The sequence below is a fragment of the Athene cunicularia genome (genome assembly GCF_003259725.1).
Source record: "Athene cunicularia isolate RWA chromosome 8 unlocalized genomic scaffold, athCun1 chr8_part1, whole genome shotgun sequence".
NCBI classification, from domain to species: domain Eukaryota; kingdom Metazoa; phylum Chordata; class Aves; order Strigiformes; family Strigidae; genus Athene; species Athene cunicularia.
Window position 1 is genome coordinate 10,428,124 of NW_020799109.1, and position 22,137 is coordinate 10,450,260.

Consider the following 22,137-nt stretch of genomic DNA (forward strand, 5'->3'; position numbering starts at 1 on the left):
CACAAACCCCACTCCCCTAGCAAATATCAAGTCTTTACTCCAAACTCTTTGGATAAATAAAGCCACAGGAAGCAGGGGTCTGTTAGTATGGCTGACACCCATATCCTCCAACTCAGCAGTGATCTGCTCTCACTAATGCTTAAAATAATGCTGCCTCAGGTAGGCACACAGCAGTTGTAAGCAGGCATAGATCATATGAGTCTCAAGCATGAGAAGACCTTAATCAATTTGAAGTGACAGGACTGAATTACAAAATGTAATTTTGAAGAGATTAAACCACTGATGTTACTTCAAAGGTAGGCACATCCAGAAAAATATATTAAAATAACCACTTAGTATGAGACATTCCCATCAACCGACATCCAAATCCACAGTTTTACAGAGTTAACGCCTGCAAGCTAACACAGCTTTCTCGGGGACCACGACACCATCACACCGAGCACATACCTGTCAGCGTTGAGGCGCTGCTGACGGCCGTGGAGGGGGTGGTGGGTCCAGCATCACCTTCCAGCTGCAGCTCCTGCTCCACAGGCTGTTCAGGAATGGGCACTGGGAGTCCCTCCCGCGACTGCACAGCAGATAAGAGCATCCCCTCGGACTGCGGCCTTTTGAGAACAGTTCCCTCATCCTCGGCTGAGATGGCAAAACGCGGCATATCGAGAAGCCCTGAGCAGCGTCGGCGAACCGTCAAGGGTGGGCTGGAGTCACTCTCCGTGTGTGAGGATTCGGACATAGACAAGCGCTTACGCAATCTAAGTGAAAAACCAAACCTCAGTGAAGGGTGAAAATAGCACAGACCCAACTCACATCTGAAGCCAATTTAAGGTGAAGTTAGGGACCAAAGCTACAACTGGGGCACCACCTGAGTTTAAATTTCCAATATATTCCATTGTTAAGCATATAAGAAAGGAAGGAATAAAACTAAAGAAAAATACAATACAATGAATATAGTAAATAATATAAAAATAACAATTACAAAATGCAAATCATGTTCCTTTTGGAATTAGATTAATTTTTCTTTCCAAGTTGCTGTAAATTTGAAGCTAGGAAGGTCTGATGCAAGATGAAGTCCACAAGAGTGTAATCTATAATTTTATTTTTTTTAAACGGAGTCATACAGACTAGATCACAACCACATTTTATAATCTTTCTAAAGCAAAACATCAGTGTAAAAGCTTTACTGGAGGTGCACAAAATGAGAGATACCCCTCTTAAGGAAAACTTGACAATTATTTCAGTAATGTGAGAAAAATGGTGGGTATCCAAATTCTGAGTATTCATATATTTTACTGACATTTTTTATTAGAACACAAGATTTTTTTTTGATATTCTGAACTTCAGAAGTCTTTGGACTTTCCTAATTGTTTCTCTAATTTGTGACAAATGGTAAAATTCTGGCAACAGCAGACTTTGGATTCAATGATGTTTAAGAAAAAACTGCTGTTGGTACATCTCCAATGTAACTAGTCCTTCCAGAAATGAAAGCTTTACTTAAGGCTAGAATTCCTTCAAATTCATTTAAAATATTTGCTACAAATTTGAGAGATATCAGTACTTAACTTGATACATTTAAAGACCGTATCACTTTGATACATTCTTTCTCAGCTATTTATTCCAGGCTTCACCTGTGGCAATACATCATATGAAGCATTCCTGACCTAACACTGGTCACGGAGTTTTGGCACAGGTCAGTCTTTCTCAGATGCTGTAAGAAACCACAAGACTTAGTTCTACAGAACTTACATTTCAGGAGACCCAATCACCCAGCTGCGGTCTCGACTCTTCAAGCCTCCAAGGCTGTCCAGGCGATCATCTTTTTCTTCACTCAGGCTCCGTTTAGTCGGGGGTGGAGTCTTCCTCTCTTCGTGGATGGAAAGACGTTCCATGCTGCTGTACACCTGCATATAGCAAAAGATCCTTCTGTACAGAGAAAACAAACCTAGGTGGCCTTTTCTGATCAAGGGGCATAATCTCTTCTCAAAATGGAAGATATTCCCTGAAAGCATGAGCTTGGCAATGTTCTTTGACTAAATAACACAGTGGAGATGTGACATGCTCAAAGCGTGCTACGGAGGAAAGGGAAAAGACAAACTTCAGAAACATTAAACGTGTTTTTCTACACAACAGCACCCAATACCTCTCCTCTGGAAACAGCCCAGCACAGAGAGTATTTTTGAAAGACTTTTTGAAACTACTTGATTTTTGTCTTTAATGTTTCTCAAATCTAAGAGGACATATTGCTAAAGCAGGCTCCACAAGTCTCGAATGTTGGCATTTGGATCTTGAAATCTTACTACACAAATTCAATTCAGTGATAGGCATCATGCTCATGACCCCATTTCATTATCATCAGTCTATCAGCATTGCCCCAAGCTTATTTCAGAACAAAAAAGTCCTGCCCTCCTCAAGGAATCTACTATAAGGCTGACAGCTTAATGAAAGTGCCTTTCTTGGTTTTACAGCCGTCTTTAAATAATTAAATGATTAAGCAAAAAAAATCCATCCTTTTAAAACTACACTTGACTGTGGACCTAATTTACATAAGAAGAGATTAATGAAAATAATGTTATTAAAAATTCAGAGCATCAACAAGATAACTATTAATAAATCATATGGCTGAATTGTCAGACAAGAATTTCAAAATATAATGAGCCTTTTATGCCTCCCACATTACAAATGCTGTATAATTTTCCAGGTCTTAAAATAAATTCATTAAAAGTGAACTTTTTCTCTTTGTGGCAAAAACACTGAACCCTAAAGAAAAGCTTCAGTCTAACAGATGAATAATACTCACGGTGAGAAAAGGCAGAAAAAAGAAACCCTTATGTACTCATGAGAACTTTTTCAAAACCCCAACTAATCCTCAGGTCCAATTTTAAACATACTTTTGGTGATGCAAATCAGGAGCAACTCCATGAAATTAGTGGTAACTGTTACTTAAACCACTGTAGTCTGGCTGAGGACAAAGGAGAACAAACTGGTGCTTCAAAACTGACTTCAGTAGTAAAAATCTGGAGGAACTGTCATGAAAAACTGAAATGCCTTTCAGAGGCACTAAGTGAAATTCACACTCCCAGCTCGTTAAGAAGAGGAAAATACAATTCATACAGTGGGTTGACCTCAAAAGACTGTTTCTTCTCCTTTCTACCCCTCCCCAAACATACTTTATTTTATCCAAACTAACAATGGAGTTGTACTACTTTGAAATGTCTGGAATTCCAACTTTTTATTTCAGATTACCCGAGTAAGAACGAGACACCTGCACAGACCTGAGTACAGAAAGCATGGCTAGAGGTGACCTCCTCAGGGCCACCTGCCCACTTCCCCACTTCAAAGCAGAACCAGCTCTTTTGTAACACCTGACAGATGTTTCTCCAACCTCTTCTGAAGAGCCACCAGGGATGGAAATTCTACAAATTCCCCAGGCAACCCATGCCGGTGCTTAATTATTGTTTAATATTGCAAAATTTCTCTTACTGTCTACACTATACCTCCTTCGCACCCACCATTTCATATCAGTTCTGAGTAGAACAGGAAGACCAATGTCCTCCTTTCCTTCTAGCACATTAGGTTTTATGCTCTGTAGATCTCAGATCATTCTTGTTGCTTTCCTCTGGACTCTCTTTTACTGGTTCATGTTTATTTTCAAAAACATTGCCCAGAACAGCACAGAGTACCCCAGCTATGGTCTTCCTACTGCTAAGCAGATGGAAAGGATTTCTTCATTTGCCTTGCAGAAAATATTTGTCCTTGCCCAGTACGGTAACTGCCTTTTTGCTTCAATAATTTTGCACATCTATCTCACAATGCACTATATGCCCAGATCCTTCTCTCTGAAATTGTCACCTTGCCTTTTGTTCCTCAGGCTGTGTTTGAGACAACGAACAACAGCAAAGCTGTAAACTTCACCTGTGCTCTTACTGCATGGGTTCCCTTTGATTTTAGACCATTATTCCAAAACGTCAGAACCAATTTTCATCCAAATACCATCTTGTCACCTACTGGGAGACCCTTTCAGAATGACACCATTCAAAGCAAATAAGCTTTGGACACTCCCTACGCCAGCATCCAAGTCATTAGCAAAATCATCAAACTACCAGATGCAGAAGAGACCTCTGCAGTACCCTGCATATTAGTGAAACATTAAGAAATATAAAAGCTCATTCTCCAATTATTTTGGCACTCACCTTCTAACAGGCCACAAATTATCACAGAATAAACAATATATACAGTTTTTTCTTTCCTTAGTGAATACTAAACACCGTGTAACTCCTACATATCATCTGCATGGTTAAAATCCACCCCATACAAAGCAATGAAACTGTGTTCCTCTCCAGATATTTTTCTTTCAACAAGCTAGCATGCTCCTACCTTGCTGAACCTTGGCGAGCATGAGGAAAACTGCCGAATTTCCACATGATCATCATCATTAGTGTCCTCCTCTTCTTCTGAATCCAGGTGTTGGTACCTTTCTGAGCGGGCTGTGAACAAGACATGGCACATTTCATCAGGGCTGGGAGTGTTGATAACTCTCAGACCTCACACCTTTCTACTTGTCTACTTACAAAGAACTTTTGAGCGCTCATACGCCATGCAGCATATTTTCCTTAATAAACATACCCAGCCAGTTTTGTTCATCCTGTACAATTAGCAGTGAGGAATACCTCCTTCCTACTAAATTTATCCTATCAGTTATATTATATCCTGAAAGTAGCCAATACTCAGCAAGTGTCTAATCCTGCAGACCCTCTGTGGTAGGGATTTCTTCCCTACAGCAAACAATCATATGGAAGGAAACACAGAAACAATTCAGTGCCCCAATTTCCAATAAACAGCTTTATGACTGTATACAGACTGTCCTGCACACATACATACAAGCCTTCTTTAAAAAATAAAAATATTTACTCCCCAAAAATATTTCCTCTTCTCCCTCCTACAACTAGAAAAAGGATTAGCTTTTGTAAAAGAAAATGGGCAAGCAGCCAATATGCAAAGCTATTTTTTAATGCAAAAATCTAAACTGCCTCCAAAGAGATTTTGTGCTTTGAGATTTGCAGCACTGGATTTCTAAGACAGCCACACTGGATTCTGCAGGGTGGGCATTAATAAGTTTGGCTACAGAAAGCTGATAGCTATACTGAGCCAAATTTGCTGCACTGTATCAGTCAGAAAGCTACTTTTATAAATTCTAAAATTTTCTGCATTAGGGTTTATAACAGTAATGCCAACTCTTATCAGTGTCTATGTGAGATATTTCCAGCCTTTATAAAGGACTCCCATCGAAGTCACCCTGATAACCTACTGAGCATGCCTGGGCACGTGGGGAGTTTGCTGTCATTCCTTATTGACAGGTCCAGTGTTTTGGATCACTAAAACACGATGTGGTGCTTTTACCCACTGGGATCCGCTCGGGGCTGCTGTACTGCTCCTCTCCCAGACACTGACCCCATTCAGTGACCAGAGCTCAAGTTGCTATGTCCAATAACACTGGCAGAAACACACCGTCACCTTGGTTTCTACATCTGTGTTGTACCAGTACAACCTCAATGTATGCAAAACCCACCTCTGCCACCCCTCTGCACAGCTTGACTCAAATCTCTCTGCAGCAAGTACATGGAGATTTCTCAATATCTGTCTCTCTCTCTATCCAACCCCTAACTTAAAGGCCTCTTTTCTTCCCCAAAGAGGAAGAGCACTATCTAAATAGGATCACTGCTTTTGCACTGTGGCAGCTGAGGGGCTGGATGCAGGCTGCTCTCTCCCTCCTTTCACCCTGAGCAAAGCGCAGGGTTAGAGCAAAAATGTGCTTCATACAGAGTCAGTGGGTCCCACGGTCCTGGGAGAAGGATGGAAGAGATTCCACTGAAGTAGGACAGAAATGTCCATAGCTCAGGGAATCAGTATCATCCTGTGCTGCAATTGGAGTGGGAGAAAGACTCCCCTCATCAGTGACAAGCCCAAGCCCTTTCCAACTGCTCAGTTCCCCAAGTCAAATGAGACAGACTAGGGAGCAGAGGCTCTGGGGACAGAGACTTCTTCATCCTTCACATGACACTCCCCCCCTCTCTCCCAAGAGCACCAACTCTGTCTGGTGCTTATCTGGAAATACCAGAAATCTTACACAGCACTGATACCACAGCAATTCTCAGACATTCATACACACCAGACATGCACGTCACTTCATATCTCATTAGAGTTATAATAATACTAAATTAAGGTGATACACATGCAGTGAAAATAATTTAAATTACTTTAAATCTCTAAAGGATTTTCCCTACATACTTGTCTTCAAGGTTTAGGGTTTGTTTTTTTTAAAAAAACATTTATTGGCTGAAAACAGTCACTTGGGAAAAACAATATTGCTCAGAAACTCAAGGAAGTTGGATTTACCAAATGCATTGGAAGTACCGTAATAAACCCAGCATAACAACCACAGCAGCTCTCACTGCAGGGCCACGGCTGACAGGACCACAGGCACCAGTGAAAGGCCAACTGACTTCAGCAGCAACATTTTTTCATTTAAAAGTCATTTGCTTTCAAAGAAACTTTACTTGGCATTCAACAGAAACTTCTAAAAGCAATTTCCATCAAGTGTTTTATTCAATTTCTAACAATGACTTATCTCTAACAATTTCAAAAATGAAATATGCACAAAAAATATGATGCTGTTTAGGCTAATTCTTTAGTCTTACTGTCAAAATAGCTTGTGTCATCCTCAGATTCCAACTGTGGGATGAATTCAGCTTTCTGCCGAAGTAATCCATTCCAGTCCAAATCTTTAAAGAACCGATGCTGCTTCACTTCAAAGGCACTACCTGAAATAATCATCTTTTATTGCAGAGTATTTCTTTTAGCATTTGCATAACAAGAGAAACAAACCCTGAAAATATCAAGAGCCTAAAAGAATGCACTTGAGTACATTTAAGTCACACATTTGCCAAGAACTTTGAGAAACAACTTATCCTTTTATCAAAGTGGTGATGCAGGATAAAATCTGAACAAGATCTCCTCCTTCCCACTCTTCTTTCTGTTTTAATGACAACACATGACCGAACTGGCTGGAAGGCAGTATCTGCTGTTACATTCCACAGCAAGTTGCAAGATTAAGAACTAATTAACATCTTAATTTAAAATTTCCAAACTCTAAATACCATCTTGTTCATAGCTGAATAAAAGGAGCAAACTCAGAAAGGTACTTAGCATGTAAGTGACTCTACTGTCATGAATAAACTCATTCATGTGCTTAAAACAAGGCAGGGGCTTACATATCTTCCTGAATTAGTATCTTTTGTTATTAACTTCAGAAGCTTGGATACCCAGAAGAAAAAACTAGGGATTATCTGTCTACTATATATGCTTTTTTTTCCCAAATAAAATTAATATTCATAAAAGATGCTACTGTCTTTTTAAAAAAGGGAATAGAGAAGGAAAAGAGATAAAAGGTTTGCTGAGTGCCAGTGGCACTACAAGATGCCAAGTGGAACAGCAGTCTCATCATTGCAGGTATATAAGAAATCAAAAAAAAAAAAAAATCAGTCCATCAACTCATAAGGCAAGAAACTCTACATCTTTTCCATGACAGCAACATCTTTCAAGTACATGGATTTGAAGTAAAGAACATGTGAAAACCATCTGATATCATTATTAATTCATGATCTATCCATCACCCTTGTGTGCACATGTGTTAAGTCTGCTGAATACATGTGCCTTTTGGAATTGCTATATAAAAATTTTTATTTTGTCCTTAAAGTGTAGTTTCCAATTAAAAAATCTAAAATTAAATCAAACCAATCAAATCAATGAAACAGACAACCCGTGCTGTGAAGCTGCAGTGTTGCACAAATTATTTTAAAACAAGAGTGTAGCTAGAGATTATTTATGGTTATTTACTATCAGGAAATGAGAAGTGATGGCTTGTAAACCTTTAAATCTGACATTATAATACAGAAAGATTGACATACATGTCTGACTTTGCCAAAGAGATTATCATACTTTGTTGTATGTTTGGAGAATTCTACAGTGCAGGCCTCTATGAATGGCAAAGTTTTCATTTATTTTATTACACTCAGGAGTTCATATCCATGTAGGGGATTAAGCCCCCAGTCGAAGAAAACTTCAAAGAAACCTGATTATACAGTGTTCAAATGAAGAAACAACCCTCAAGCCTTTAACAGAGCAGCATGAATTTGAGAAGTTATGTTGCCAAACTGACAGTACCCCTTCCTTGTTTCCCAAACAAGACAGTATTATCTGACTCACGTACAGCCTACATTAATTCTCAGAGCTTCACCACATAAGATTCACTAAACCCAGTATAAACTGTTTCCCAGTTCTAGCTGAGCATTCTTCAACACAGTGGGTGTGCATCACTGGCAAAATAGCATCTTTTCCTGCTTCTGGCTAGTATTTTCCTATGGACAAGGTTCCTACCTGTTCCCATTCTTTCCAGAGGATTTTGGCGGAGAAGCTTAGAAATGAGGTCCTGGGCATCTGGGGGAAGTGCATCATCACCTTCTGGCCAGGCAATTTCATCTGGGGATACAAAAAAGACTTGACATTTTATACCAGTTTCACGATCAATTTGAATAACCATTCACATTCCTATACCGTAAAATACAGTGTTCAGTACTGCCCCAGAACTGTAAATACCTCGAATTCAGCAGCTTGCATATTTAATATAATTCAAGCATTGACATTTTCCAAAATGCATAAAATTCAGTGTCAGCTAAAGCTGCTGTCAATCCAAGCAGTGCTTGTGGAGAAAAAAAGCATTAAGAACTCTATTAATAAAGTATGAAATGGGACTTCCATGACAATCCATAAACAATGACACCGACAATACTGCAGCTGTATCTTGTGCCCACACATACCATGCTTGTTATACTTGGAATGGAGAGAATAGTTCACAGGTAACAATTTCATGCATCATATTTAGTTCTTTGCTGAAATTTTCTTTTTACAAAAGACATTTGCCAAGTGTGTTAAAAATTTACTGTTTCAGAAAGCATTCCCAATAGGAAATATTTTCACTGGCATATTCACTGAGGAAACACAAAGCAATCATTCGTCCAACTCCAAGCAGGAGATAGGTTTAAAAAGCCACAAGACGTGATGGTACCGAGTACAACAGCTTCAATGTGTTTTGCTTAGGATTTCCTTTTCATTTAATTTATACGACAATTACTAATTGACTGACATATGCACCTACAGAAGCAATAACCAAAATCAGACTGAATCAGACCAGTTGGCAGTTGCTCCTTTCATATTCTTCAGCATTTAAGCTAACAGACAGAACAGAAAAATCCCCCAATATTTTTCCCCAATTCCAGAAGGATATGCATGACTTCCATGCCATGCACAACACAACTATCTACCAAGATGTTAAGCAACTCAACAGATGTTAAGCTGGAATCAGATAGATGCTACTTAGACACAAGAAAATTAATACTTTAAAATTAAACCGCATTATTTTATAGCTAGTCCTTCCTGACCAAGCTGTGGCTCCTTCGTATTTTCAAGGTTTTACTTCACAACACTTTGAAACCCCTTTCAGAGCTAGAACAGAAACATACCACTGATCACTTGTCCAAACAGCTCTTCAGGTGTGTCCCCAAAGAAAGGAACACAGCCAACTAGGAACTCGTACAGGATAACTCCCATGGCCCACCAGTCCACGGGCTTCCCATAGCCCTGGCGCAGGATCACTTCTGGTGCAATGTATTCCGGAGTCCCACAGACCTCAAGAGAAACACAGAAGAAAGCAATAAACCTACAAATTGCCAAAGTCACATCAAAGCTTATTTTGTCTTGTGTTTTTTTTTTTTTTTTTCTTTCCCCCGTAAGAGCTTTACAAGGAAGGTATTAATATTTTGCCACTAACTGCTTTATGCTGTGAACTACTTGCATGCAGCAAGAGTCTATATTTGAGGAACACATACCTGCACAAAAATTGTATCACATACTATGAAATGTTCCTAGTGTGAACATGCCAGCTAAGTAGCTCTTCGGTGCACATATAGTAAACCATATGGGAAAAAGATGCATATTCTGTGTGTATAGGTCTGTCTGCTTGATGGATGTCTACTGGCACAGCTACAACTATCAGGAACTGAGTTTTGACAAACCTCTCATATCTCTGTGCTAGCAGAATTTAGTTTCACAGATGCAGAATTAGCAGCACAGCATGATTACACACTTCAGCATTTAAACTTGGGAGGTACAGCTGGCACAGACAATGGCTAAGGAAATTACGTTAGAAGATCCAAGTTGCCTCAGGCTTAGAAGTATCAACAATAACAAAATAGTTGTAAAAAAGGTAACACTGCAAAGTACAAGACCATGATCTGGTGACCAAAGAGGGTTCCTGATAGAAAAAACATTGTTACTCAGAAGCAAAGGAAGACAATACCACAGGATGATTATGAATTAACACTTGGCACAACTAAAAAAGAAACTTCAGCTGTGATCCTAGGTATTTGCAGAGAAGTATTTTTTAATCCCATTATACAAGGCACTGGTGAGCATGCATCCACAACAGTATAGTTTTTGTTAACTATGCCTAGGAAATACCAGCTCAAGCTGAAAGAGGTGCATGGAAGAGCTATTCATTCATCAAAAGAAAAACCTATCTTGTTATCTAGAAGAATTTAGCTGGTTAAGCCTAGCAAAATGAAGGCTAAGGAGAAAAGTGACCCTTAGTAAATATCACAGGGATAAAAATCAATGTTTAAGCCATCAGAGAAAATTACAAGAAGAAACATATAGGAACTTGCCATAAACTTTCTAAGCACCAGAAGGGGGAGACCGTAGAGCAACCTTCCAGCAAAATCCACGTTACATCCCTAAACCAACCTCTGCTCGTACCTGCATTGCTGCCTGGGCCACACTTACAATACCCTAAACTAAGAGCTGAAGTGCATTACTCGAAAGCAATAAGTTGAAATAACAAGCAATACCAGTTTATGTACAAACGTAAGAATGGACTTGTATCTTGTCCTCCCATTCTATAACACATAGCACAGTGTTGAGGCAGAAAGGGAGTGCTACAAACTCCAATTCTATCCAGAGACAGAATCCTGCATCTGATCCCACATCAATAGACAAAATTTTTCAGCTTACCTGCTTGTCTAGGAATTCCCTAGTATCCTTCTCAATGTGTCCCTCATAAAGATTAGTTGTAAGACTCATTAATCCAATTTTAGACAGTCCAAAGTCTGTAAGTTTAATGTGACCCATGGAAGTTATCAGGAGACTAGGAGAAAGAAGCAAAATAATCCAACATGCAATTAGTTGTTTCCCAAAAGCAATTTAAAAAGAGAAGAACACAAGATAATGCTAAGCAAGTTCTTAGTGTTACATCCTCATCAAACACTTGGAAGGAAACTCCTATGCAACTGAATATCACAGAGCAGCCAAGGCAACCAGAAATCAGACTACCTTCTGCCATAATTTCATCAGTGTAGCAACAGCTTTGAGATAATATCTGGAGATGTTCTTCCCACCCTTTCTCATTGTCTATCTGGTTCTATATGAGTAGCAAGAGACTCCATAAAACCTCCTACATGTCAGATGCCACTGAAGATCTCCACTGTCTCTAGCCCCCATGTCCTCTTGCCTATGGAGAAAGTTGCTGAAGAACTGGCTCTCTCCCTCAAACTTCTGAAGAGCTAAAGACTTACTTATCAGGTTTTAGGTCACGGTGAACAATCCCATAATTGTGTAGGTACTCCAATGCCAGAACAGTCTCGGCAAAATACATCCTTGCCATATCAACAGGTAGGGCCCCAATGTTCTTGAGAAGTGTAGCACAATCGCCTCCTAGAAAAACATCACAGCGAAATTGCAAGTATCAGTAAGAAAGAACAGCTATGGGTCTACAATAATAGATTACATTTCCTAAAGGCTTCTCTCTCAACCCTGTTAGCCTGAATTTTGAAGCGCTCTCTACACTCCATCTGGAGCTTCAAATAAATATTAACATCTTAAGAAAGCTGAGATCCATATATGTTGGGTATGCTTGCTCAAGAACTGTACAGATGCCATTTCCAAACCATAAGCAAGCCTTGAAGAAAGGGCAGTTCATGACTGTTTGGCCTCTCTATAAATTTCTTTGCTTTCCACCACAGAGACACATACTACTTCCGATATACAAGCTTCTTAAAATAGTAAGTAAACATCTCTGCAACTACTAACAGTCTCTCTCTACACTTAGAGAGACAGCCATGCCTCTGGACACAGTGGTAGCCATGCAGATAAGTCTGTGGGACCCTGATTCAAGCTTCTTAAGGAACCTTGGCCACATGTTTCATTTGACCTTCATCTCTACTTGCAAACAGGAATTAATATTAAAATTTGTTATGTCAATACATCTGGTTTTATTCTACTAATTTATCTGAAAGAGCACTGATAGAAGAACTATAAGCTTATTTCTCATAAACACTCAACCAACCAAGCCAGGCATAAGAAATTAATCCTATTCACCAGTGGAAACATATTGCTTATAATAAAATACAGCGATAAAATAAAATCAAATAATATTGCAAAGGATAAGCAGAACAAAAAACTACACCAGCATAAAACAGCACTATATTTAAAAAAAAAAAAGTTGCTGAAGAGCAAAGAGTGTATTGCTTCGTGATGCTTCTTAACTGTCTTTTTCTAACTGTAATGCCAAGTAAACATGCTATGGATCTAGCCATGCCATCCCACAGGAGAGTGGGAGGATTTCTTTCTTGTGAGGACTGGAAAGTTCATGCTGACTTCTGACCCCAGCAGTTTTCTCCATGTGGCTTTACGTTTCCTCAGCTCCACTGCAATTATGTTGTATTACTCACAGGGATTCACACAGTATCTCCTTATGCTAAACTATACTGGTGGTAGAATGACTCATTTCTCCAGCTCAGCCCAAACAGTCCATACAATCCTCCCTAAAAGGGCATCAGGAGCTCCCCTGCGACTGCAGGGCTGACGGGACTCGCATTCTGTGAAGAAACGACTAGCACACACAAGAGATGGTCTTCCCACTTACTGCGTTCAGAACAGCGCACTGATCAGCCTTACACCCCAAAGTACACATCCTCCAAATCCCTTGAAAATGTCATTCTTTACGAGGAGAGACACTGCATACACACTACATATCCATCCCACCTCGGGTCCCTTTGCAGGTGTAATGACAACCATACCTTCCACATACTCCATAACCATGCACAGGTGACGCTTGGTCTCAAAGGAGCAGAACATGCTGACCACAAAGGGGTTCTCAGCAAACGTCAAGATATCTCTCTCCACAAAAGCCTGCTGGATCTGATTTCTCAAAATGAGGTTCTGTTTGTTGATCTTCTTCATGGCAAAACGTTGACGAGTGGTCTTATGTCGCACCAAATACACCGCTCTAGGAAACCACATACCAAGAGGAAAAGTTCCATTTTCAGTTCAAACTGTTTTGTTGTTTGGCTTTTTTTAAAACAGTGATGGTGACTGTTTTGGATGGATCCTGACAGACTTATCTGTGACTCCATAAAATCCCATCTCAGTGGCAAGCTCCCCTAGAGAAGAAGGAACCCTATAATGCTTCCTTCCAAAAGCTACTCTGCCTTCTTGAATTAAGCAGCAGTTTCACTGATGTGACTAACAAGGAGATATTTCATACACAAATGTCACAGGCTTCCTTAAGCATCATTGCAGAGGCATGCATTTTTCAACACTACAGTCACCATTTCACTTAAAAAAAACTGTTTAAAACATATGGAATCAGCACAATTTCTTTCCAAGCGCCATAAAATTAATTTGATGCAATATTGTCACTGGGGATTTCCTCCAGTAAAGTATCTCTTACATTTCTATCACTTGCAGATCATTAGATTCCTGGACACTAATAATACGGTTTGCAAATAAAATTTTCAAGTAGTTTGCCTGCCTTATTGAATCACTACTTGTTTCCTTTTCTCTGGAGTATATTACATTTAACATTGGTATTGGGTCTCACCAGCAGCTGACTATAAAATACACCCCGTATAAAGACAAATATGAGTAACAGCAAAACTACCACCGCCCTCTCCCCTTTTTACGGAGTTACATTTAAATCATGGGGCCTGTGCAGAAATATGGCTGAAAATGTGTAAAAACTTCTTGTGTAACAATGTGCCTCTTATACCTGCTCTGTTTTGTCTCCACTGACTAAAAAATATGCTTACGTTTTTTCCACATATAATTTTTAGAAAAAATGAGTTGCTGTTAGCAAAGCATCCACTTCAACAAAACACTCAAGCACATGCTCAGGTTTTGGAGTTATAACCTACTGAATATCACTGCTTTTCAGTTACAACCTAATGACTATCACTGGTAAGGATTTATGAACTGCAAAGATCCAGGAACTGTCTTTAAAATTGTGGATAGGTTTGTATGAGAGTTTAAAATTTGAATTGACCAACTTAATTCTGGATGTTTCATTGGGTAATAAAAATCTAATAGTATTTTTACTTTATTACTTCTCACGGTAGATTTGCCCCAGTGTAAGTTTAGCATTTCTGTTAGTATTTCAAGTGCTCGCAAACAGCCACATATGTTACATATATAATCTGAATACATGGCAGAACAGAAAAGCATAAACTACTTCTCCCTCAATATTCTTGCTATTTCAGTGAATCATCAGCAACATTTGCAACAACAGAAATTTACTCTCACTCAGCCTTTAAACAAACAAATCACAGGACTTAACCGGACAACATGAAAGGAAATACACACTGCCTTGCTAAGCAATAAGGAAATGGGTGCAAAATAATTTTCTCAGACTCATGGAACTAAATTTTTTACTAATACTTACGAAATCTCAAAATAAACTAAATGACAATATTTTCCCTAGAGACAATGTTTAGGGAAAACGTTTTTGCCATCTCAAGCTAAGGTACTGAAGTGTCTATATTTTACCTACCTACCATAAAGAACCAGTGCAGAAATAGTTACTGGAAACACAGGCTTGAGTTCACAGTTAGGCAAGGCTTCAGAAAGCGTGTGCCACAGAGGGATTAGAAATACCATATTCTGAAAGCTTTAATGTAGGGCAACTAATTTTCCTGAGCTGGAAGCTGTGAGTCAAGTTCAGCACAATGAAAGGACTTCACAGCCAGGAACTGTGTCCAGGTACAGCGGCTATTGTCTAAGAAACACAGAGAACATGCAAAGAATAGTATTTCCCAGAAGATATCACAAGTGTGGAACTTCTGCAACACTCTTCTGCAACACCCAAGCAAAATTCATTTACAGTTTGGACCCAACAAAAAGCAGTCATTCACCAAACCTCCCCTGGGTAGGACAATAATAATATTTTCTTCTAAAGCAGTCTAAAAGTCTTACCCATAGGCACCATTACTGATTAGTTTAATAGTTTCAAACTCTTCTTCAGATGGAGTTTTCTTTGACTGGACAGAGGCCCCACGGCTCTGGGGAAAGAAGACAAGAAAATGGAAATCAGTAGCAGGAATGACTTAATTCTATACGTCACTTTTTTGTCCTTTTCTTCTTTAAGCAGCATTCACTTAAACCTAATCCTTTTCCAAACCTCTGGAGTCCTCAGCATTAGGATAATTGTCTGTATCCCTAGGATCTTTCAGACTCCCTCCACAAATATTAGCACAAAGAGTCAGTCAACTGTAAGATTCAGGCATTTCCTCAACATCACATTTTTAAAAAACCAATAAACTACTTCAAAACCTAGTGAGTTACATAATTTAATTTTTCCAGTGGTCTGTTACTGAAGTCAACTCTCTTCAATACCCATCACATTTTATAAATGCAGATATAAAGAATTCATCCAGATTTTTTTTGTTTGCAAGTCTAAAAAAAAAAAACAACCCAACTTGATGATAATGTCTGTTTGCAACTTTTAAGCATTTTACCACAATATAGAGATATCGACATTTTTATGAGTATACTCTAGTTTTAACACACACTTTTAAATGTCAGCACTTTTTTTTTTTTTAAATTAAAATTACTCTGCATTATAATTAATTCTTTACTGTAGACTACTTCTTTCCAGGGGAAAAAAAAAGCGCTAGACAGAGTGACTGTATTACTGCTGTACCTCTACTGAATCATCTGTCTCAGGAGTGTCTGGGCTGTCATAGCTATTCAGCTGGGCCATTTCTGAAAAGAAAGAGGAAAGATTACTCCTAATGATCTCAATCAAACACTGTTCTCTTTGTTTATACACGACAAACAGGTTTTTAAGAGGTGCTTGTAGATGATGAGGGACATTTTTCCCCTCTGTAAAAAGTCACCCCAATTATACAGTGATAACCTTTAGCATCTTGTAAACTATGGGAAGTATTTTATATAAAGATGAATATAATTAATTGTTCTAATTTCAGCCTGACATTCTAGATTGTTTCTATAATAAGCAAAAGAAATAAATGCATGTTTGGGGAAACTGCCATCTAGTTAATATTAAAACATAATCCATGCATATATGTCTGCATATAGCCTTCTGGCACCTCTGTACCCAAAAAAGAAAAACCATTATACTTCAAACAACCTCCCTTCATGAAATGTCTCTTATTCTGCAAAATGCTGCAGCAGCAAACTGGGAGAAAGTCAGTTAGTTTAGGCTACTCAGCTGTCTTTAGGAGATGCTATAAACTTTGCAAACCCAAATCCTACATTAACTACTAGTCTCTGAACAGATATCATTGACATTTCTGGGTGCCCTCCTTACAGAAAGGAAATAAGGCACCTTGACATCTCCACACATTTCTAAAGAAAATTTGACTTTAGTAAGGGGAATTAGTGATGGAAAGGTTCTCTCCCATGACAGGGATCAAAGGAAATTTCCCTTTAATGTCAGATTTCAACAAATGCTATTAAATTACATTTAGCAATCTTTGGTAGAAATTTCCTGAAGAGCTCTTCACTTGAAGTCAACCTGTCACTGTCATTCCAGTAAACACCACAGAAATTAAACTAGTCCTATCCAGACCACTAATTTATGCTAAAATTATGCTCTCCTGAGAAAACAAAAAGTATGGTTCAATCACTGAAATATTCCCAGTAACCTCCAGTCTCTGTCACACTTTCTATTGTTGCTGAGCAAGCCGTGCACGCTCATAAAGCTTGTCATAGGAGAAGAGATTCAGTGAGCAAAGTGTTAGGCAGAAATATTAACTCCCAAATTTCAAAGTCAGGAACTTCTGGGCCTCTGTACGTTTACAGCATATTCAATTTACCATCTGCAATTCTGGCACCCAGCAGAAAAGCTGTTACGGTCTTCTAAAGCATTACTCTCTTTGGTTTCACTAGTATGCAAGATGTATAAATACAATCTCATCTCCACCTAAAAGTTCATACTAGTCCTGGTTTCTCATGGAAAAATCACAACAAATACACTCTTCCCAGAGAGGACAAAGTGGGATGACAAGATACTTGCCAACCAGGCCACCAGAAGGCACGCAGACCAGAAAAATAATGGGTAAATTTACTTTTACTGTCCAACAGCACAGAGAAAACAGTTAAATCATGAAGCCATTTTCTAACATTGTTTCAGCCATAATACAGGGAGACATTATTAACATCATAAGTAAAGAACTGTCACTGCTGATGTGCGATCCTTACTCCAGCAACATTCCTTTGAGACACGGGGATGGAAAGGACAGTCTAGAATTTGACAGCAAACAGGAAAACAAGGAAAAATGGCCTAGAAATTAAACCAATAAAATAAAAGCCTCCTTCAGCTGTGTAGTGATCATGAGATCTGGTTATTCTCTCAGCAGTTTGGAAAGTACAAACAAGAGTTCTCACCCTCCAGGGGATCCCTGGTGAGTCCCAGCTGGCTGATAATGTAACGAGGAATGTCACATTTAATTCCTTGCCCTTCCTTGGCATGGCCTTCTGCAGCTTCTAACAAATGGTAGAACTCTTCAGGATCAAACTCCTACAGCAAGGTGGTGAGAGAGACAGAGAGAGGTAAATGACGCAGCTTTACAATTACGGAAGTTTCCTCCTCCATATAGGAGATTTCTCAGAAACATCAGAAACTAAGCAGTGATGCAAAACATCTGCAGTTACAAGCAGCAAGTCAATGCATTCCACTCTGCTCTGCAAAAATGACAGACATTTACAGCCTGATGGATGTCCACTGGCTTAGATCTGCAAATCAAAATAGGACAAGGACCGTAGGGACTTTTTATGAACCAAAACCAGACTACTGGAAAATATAGTCATTATAATGCAAGCATTAATCTGGACTCAGGTCCCAGCTTTGTCACACTGAGACGTGCCAGGGAAAGGTCTGCAATGAAGACTGAGGTGCCGCCTTCTGCCACCTCTGTCTCACAGGAGAGTTAAGCCAATATAAACCTCCCCTGCTTTCAAATGTCACTTCTGATCAAACCATACACCCATTCAACTCTGTAACTGTCACAACCTTAGCAACTGCTAATAAAATTATTAATTAAAACAGCAACTGCTATTTTATCAGCAGAGAAGACTTCACTTCCCAGATAAGAAATACTGCTGCAGTATTTCTTATACTATACAGTACAGGATCATCTTATCAACTCAGTCTTAGTGTATGAGACAAAATAAGGTGTGATCTCTTTTACTACACTAACAGATATAGTTGGAAATAAAAGACAAGCTTTTGGAAGCAGGAACACTCTGCTTAGAATCAAGTTCACTAGTTAACTTTCATTCTCCCCTACAAACCTCATCATTCACCACCAGTTTTGCCAAGACTCTTCAAAAATTTTCTAGTGAAATGAGAGGATAAAAGGGAAAGAGTTACAGCATACAGCTGTAAGGGCATCAGAAGAGACCTGACGTGAGTATGGTCAGCAGCAAAAGAGAAGAGAGAGCACAGAACTGCAGACAAGCGAAATAAATTAGCGATTGTGATGATGTAAAGATATTTGAATGGTTAGAGAAACAGAAAAGACATGCTTTTTCTTGACTGCTCTAAGCAATGCTTCTTGGACACATACTGTCACCAGAGACAGCAACAATGCAAGAAACAAGGTTCCTTCCTAACTCCTCTGGAAAAGGATTAATCAACTGTTTCAGAATTGGCAGAGAGCAGGAGCCAGACCAGAGAGGACCAGAGGAGAGAGACGGTCAGACTGCAGCATAATACAGAGAACAAGGTGAAAGGGAAGGTGGAGTCAAGGAAGGAATCTTCAAGACACAACTGGAGGTCATTTACTGGTGAGTAAAGGACAAAAGAAAAAGAAGTCTGGCGACAAAAAATTCAAACACATAAAAAATTAAGAAATTAAATAAATTCTGGTTCTGCCTTGGTTTTAGTAGAATTATTTCATCATTTGAATACATAAGAATGATCCCTACTAAAGGGAGGCAGGTGTTATGGAAAAATAATCTGAAGAGAATTACATACTTTTTCCCAAAGATGGTTTCAGTGATGCACAAAAAACATTATTATTTTCTTGAAGCCCCAGAGACTCAGTCCGTAAATAAACATTTCACAGTCCAACAGGTAATTCAAAGACAGAAGCCAAATAAATGAAGTTTAAAATACTCAAATGCCTTCATCCCCATTAAAACAATCACAACCATCACAACCACTGCCTATATGGTCAGTTATTTCATTTACAAGGAAGAAATAAGAACTAGTTGTGTTACTAAAATTAACCTTAATATTAAATCTTAGAAAAACTGTTTATAAATTCAGACAGAATTGAAGCTAAAGGTCAAATTACAAAGAAAAGTGTGTTAAAAAATAAAAATTAAATGTAGTTCTCAAGCTATTCAAATCGTTGACTATCAATTACTATATTTCTTGTTCTTTTATGGGATAAAAGAAACAGTATTCAATTCTTCACGTCAGCAGAATAAAAAAAAATTGGAAAAGGAATAGCTACAAAGGCAATACAGGTTAAAAAAGCAGGGAAGACTAATACATAGATCCAAATATTATTTTTATACTTTGAAGTCTAGTCACTTCATTGTCAAGGTTGTCACTATGTGCTTTGGAGCTCATTACTCAAATCTCAATGACTTTACTGCTTCCACCTGCTCCCACTCATTCTGCAGAACATCAGGTGCAAAGAGAGTGGAAGAACCTGAAGACCTACTGATTTTCAGCTAAAAACTGGCCTGAGTTTGGAACTGCTTGCAGGTATAGAGATGGGTTCACAAAACTTACTGAGGTTTCATGTTTTCCCAGAGGATGTGTTAGTAGTAGAGCATACGCAAGCATAAATGACAATGGTGCATGCAGCAAACACAAACACAATAAGTTTAAATTTATTTCCTTTCTTCGTTGTTTTCACTAAAAAAAAATAATAAAAATTTAAAGAAGTGCTGGAAAATAACTGGAGCCACAAAACCCATCTAAATCACAAAAATGGTTTTGAAAGTCAAGGAATTCCCAGTCTGAATGGAGTTGGACCCAGGATTTTCAATGTAATCTAGTGGAGACTACTTGAAAAGTAAGTGTAGGCATCTACCATGCTGGTTATGCAGTCTACTTCTTCATCACTGACAGTGGTCTTTCTTGCACTATAGGGTTCACAGCAAAGCAATCCATCTGATGGTCAAGTGGGGGGAATAAGGGAACCCTCCAAAGTCGTCTACTTTTCAGTACTTCTGCAGGTGTTTTCAAAAACTGGTATCATCGGAAAGATTGGACCACTCTTGTCTACTTGTCAAAGAAAGCTCTTCAAAAACCTCATTTAGCTTCAAGTGATTCCAGTGATAAAAGTTGCCCATGGACACACTGCCCTCAACATGTTTCAAATGCTAACTGTACATCTATACCCAGCCACAGATTCCTAATTTAGCCAGCTTCTCTAATGTCTCAAACAGGTGTAGCTTCCCTGTCATTTTTATGCCCAGTAAGAACCATCAGATAGATTGCTTCAACACACCAGGGAATTTTATCTTGTCGTTTTCTAAGTTTCCACTATAGGTTTGTGACACCTTCTCCAGCACTCCCAACATTTTTTTGTGACTCTTCCCTACACTTTCACCAATTTTTCAACATCTTTTTGAAAACTGATTGCTATATCCGATAACCACAACACTGTACACCAGAGGCCTGATCACCTCTTTCCATATATATTCAAGGCTTTTATTAACCCTCCTGCCATAGCATCACGGTGAGAATGCATGTTCAGGCTGCTTCTCTACTGCACCTACAAAACATTTTTTGAGTTTCAGGACTTCAGGACACAGTGGCTTATTTCATTGGGATGGCCTAAACGCTTTTCACCATTTTCTAGAATTAAAGAAAAAAAATATACATTCTTGTTAGCTAGAGTAAGTGGTCAGAAAAAAGCAATGAGACTTGCTTTTCCGTGTATTCCATGAGCACCAAATAGAATTTCAAACTCAGGCTTCCAAATCTGCTTGGATCTCTCACTGGACTGTCCCTGTGTGTGTTCATAGCTGGAAAACCTGACACCAGGTTTCTCTGCAATTGCTGGGGCTATAGTAAGAGTTTCAGTCCAAGAGCCCAAACACCATTTCTATCATGGAAGTGAATTTCTTCCTTAGTGACAGTTCTTCCTTAGTACGGGTCTCTGGGAACCACACAAACACCATACATTTACAGGCTCTTTACTGTAGCTACTAACAATACAAGGAAAATCAGGTGGAATCAAGTAGCATGAAATTATGTCAACAGCTACATCTGGTCCCTCAGCCATAAACTTTATACTAAAATATAATTTAGCTGCTCTTGCAGCTGACAGTTCATTGGAAAGATATTTCTATATTAATGCAAAAGACACTTACTACTATTTTTTTAAAATATTGATTTATTTTTCATCAATATTTTAATGAGAATTTAAAGCTTTGTGTTCTTTATCTCCCCAAAACCACACCAGACTCTCTAGATCATACAGGCACTCTCCCAAGGACCAAACTTACCAGGCATTCAAGCAGCCGAGCTGGTCGTGCAATGATAATCATCAGCTTCTTCACAAGTTGGGTAACAAAGGCAACCTCGGAGCTCTCGGATCGCTCGTGGGCCTGTGGAGAACAGAACATCACATTATGGTCTTAGCATGAACTCTTCGTTTTTGTATGTCAGATGCTGAATGCAGAGCAATCACCAACTCAGTGACCATAATCTGGCAGCAAAAGCATGACTGAGTCCAGATAAGCAATGGTCTCAGCTCATTCAAGGATGCC

At 38.9% G+C, this 22,137-nt stretch overlaps 1 protein-coding gene across 7 annotated transcripts in view; it reads right to left on the reverse strand.

Moving 5' to 3' along the window:
* MAST2 (microtubule associated serine/threonine kinase 2) overlaps positions 1-22,137 on the reverse strand; it is a 195,984-nt gene that overhangs the window by 13,133 nt on the left and 160,714 nt on the right. For all 7 annotated transcript variants that reach the window (XM_026853582.1, XM_026853583.1, XM_026853581.1 and 4 more), the window contains 13 exons: positions 21,874-21,975; positions 17,788-17,920; positions 16,079-16,140; positions 15,352-15,437; positions 13,182-13,390; positions 11,679-11,817; positions 11,119-11,251; positions 9,573-9,738; positions 8,431-8,532; positions 6,693-6,815; positions 4,372-4,481; positions 1,744-1,898; positions 448-752 (listed from right to left, as the gene is read on the reverse strand). In XM_026853582.1, coding sequence (XP_026709383.1) covers positions 448-752; positions 1,744-1,898; positions 4,372-4,481; positions 6,693-6,815; positions 8,431-8,532; positions 9,573-9,738; positions 11,119-11,251; positions 11,679-11,817; positions 13,182-13,390; positions 15,352-15,437; positions 16,079-16,140; positions 17,788-17,920; positions 21,874-21,975 — 1,825 coding nt within the window. The remainder of the gene's footprint in view (positions 1-447; positions 753-1,743; positions 1,899-4,371; positions 4,482-6,692; positions 6,816-8,430; positions 8,533-9,572; positions 9,739-11,118; positions 11,252-11,678; positions 11,818-13,181; positions 13,391-15,351; positions 15,438-16,078; positions 16,141-17,787; positions 17,921-21,873; positions 21,976-22,137) is intronic.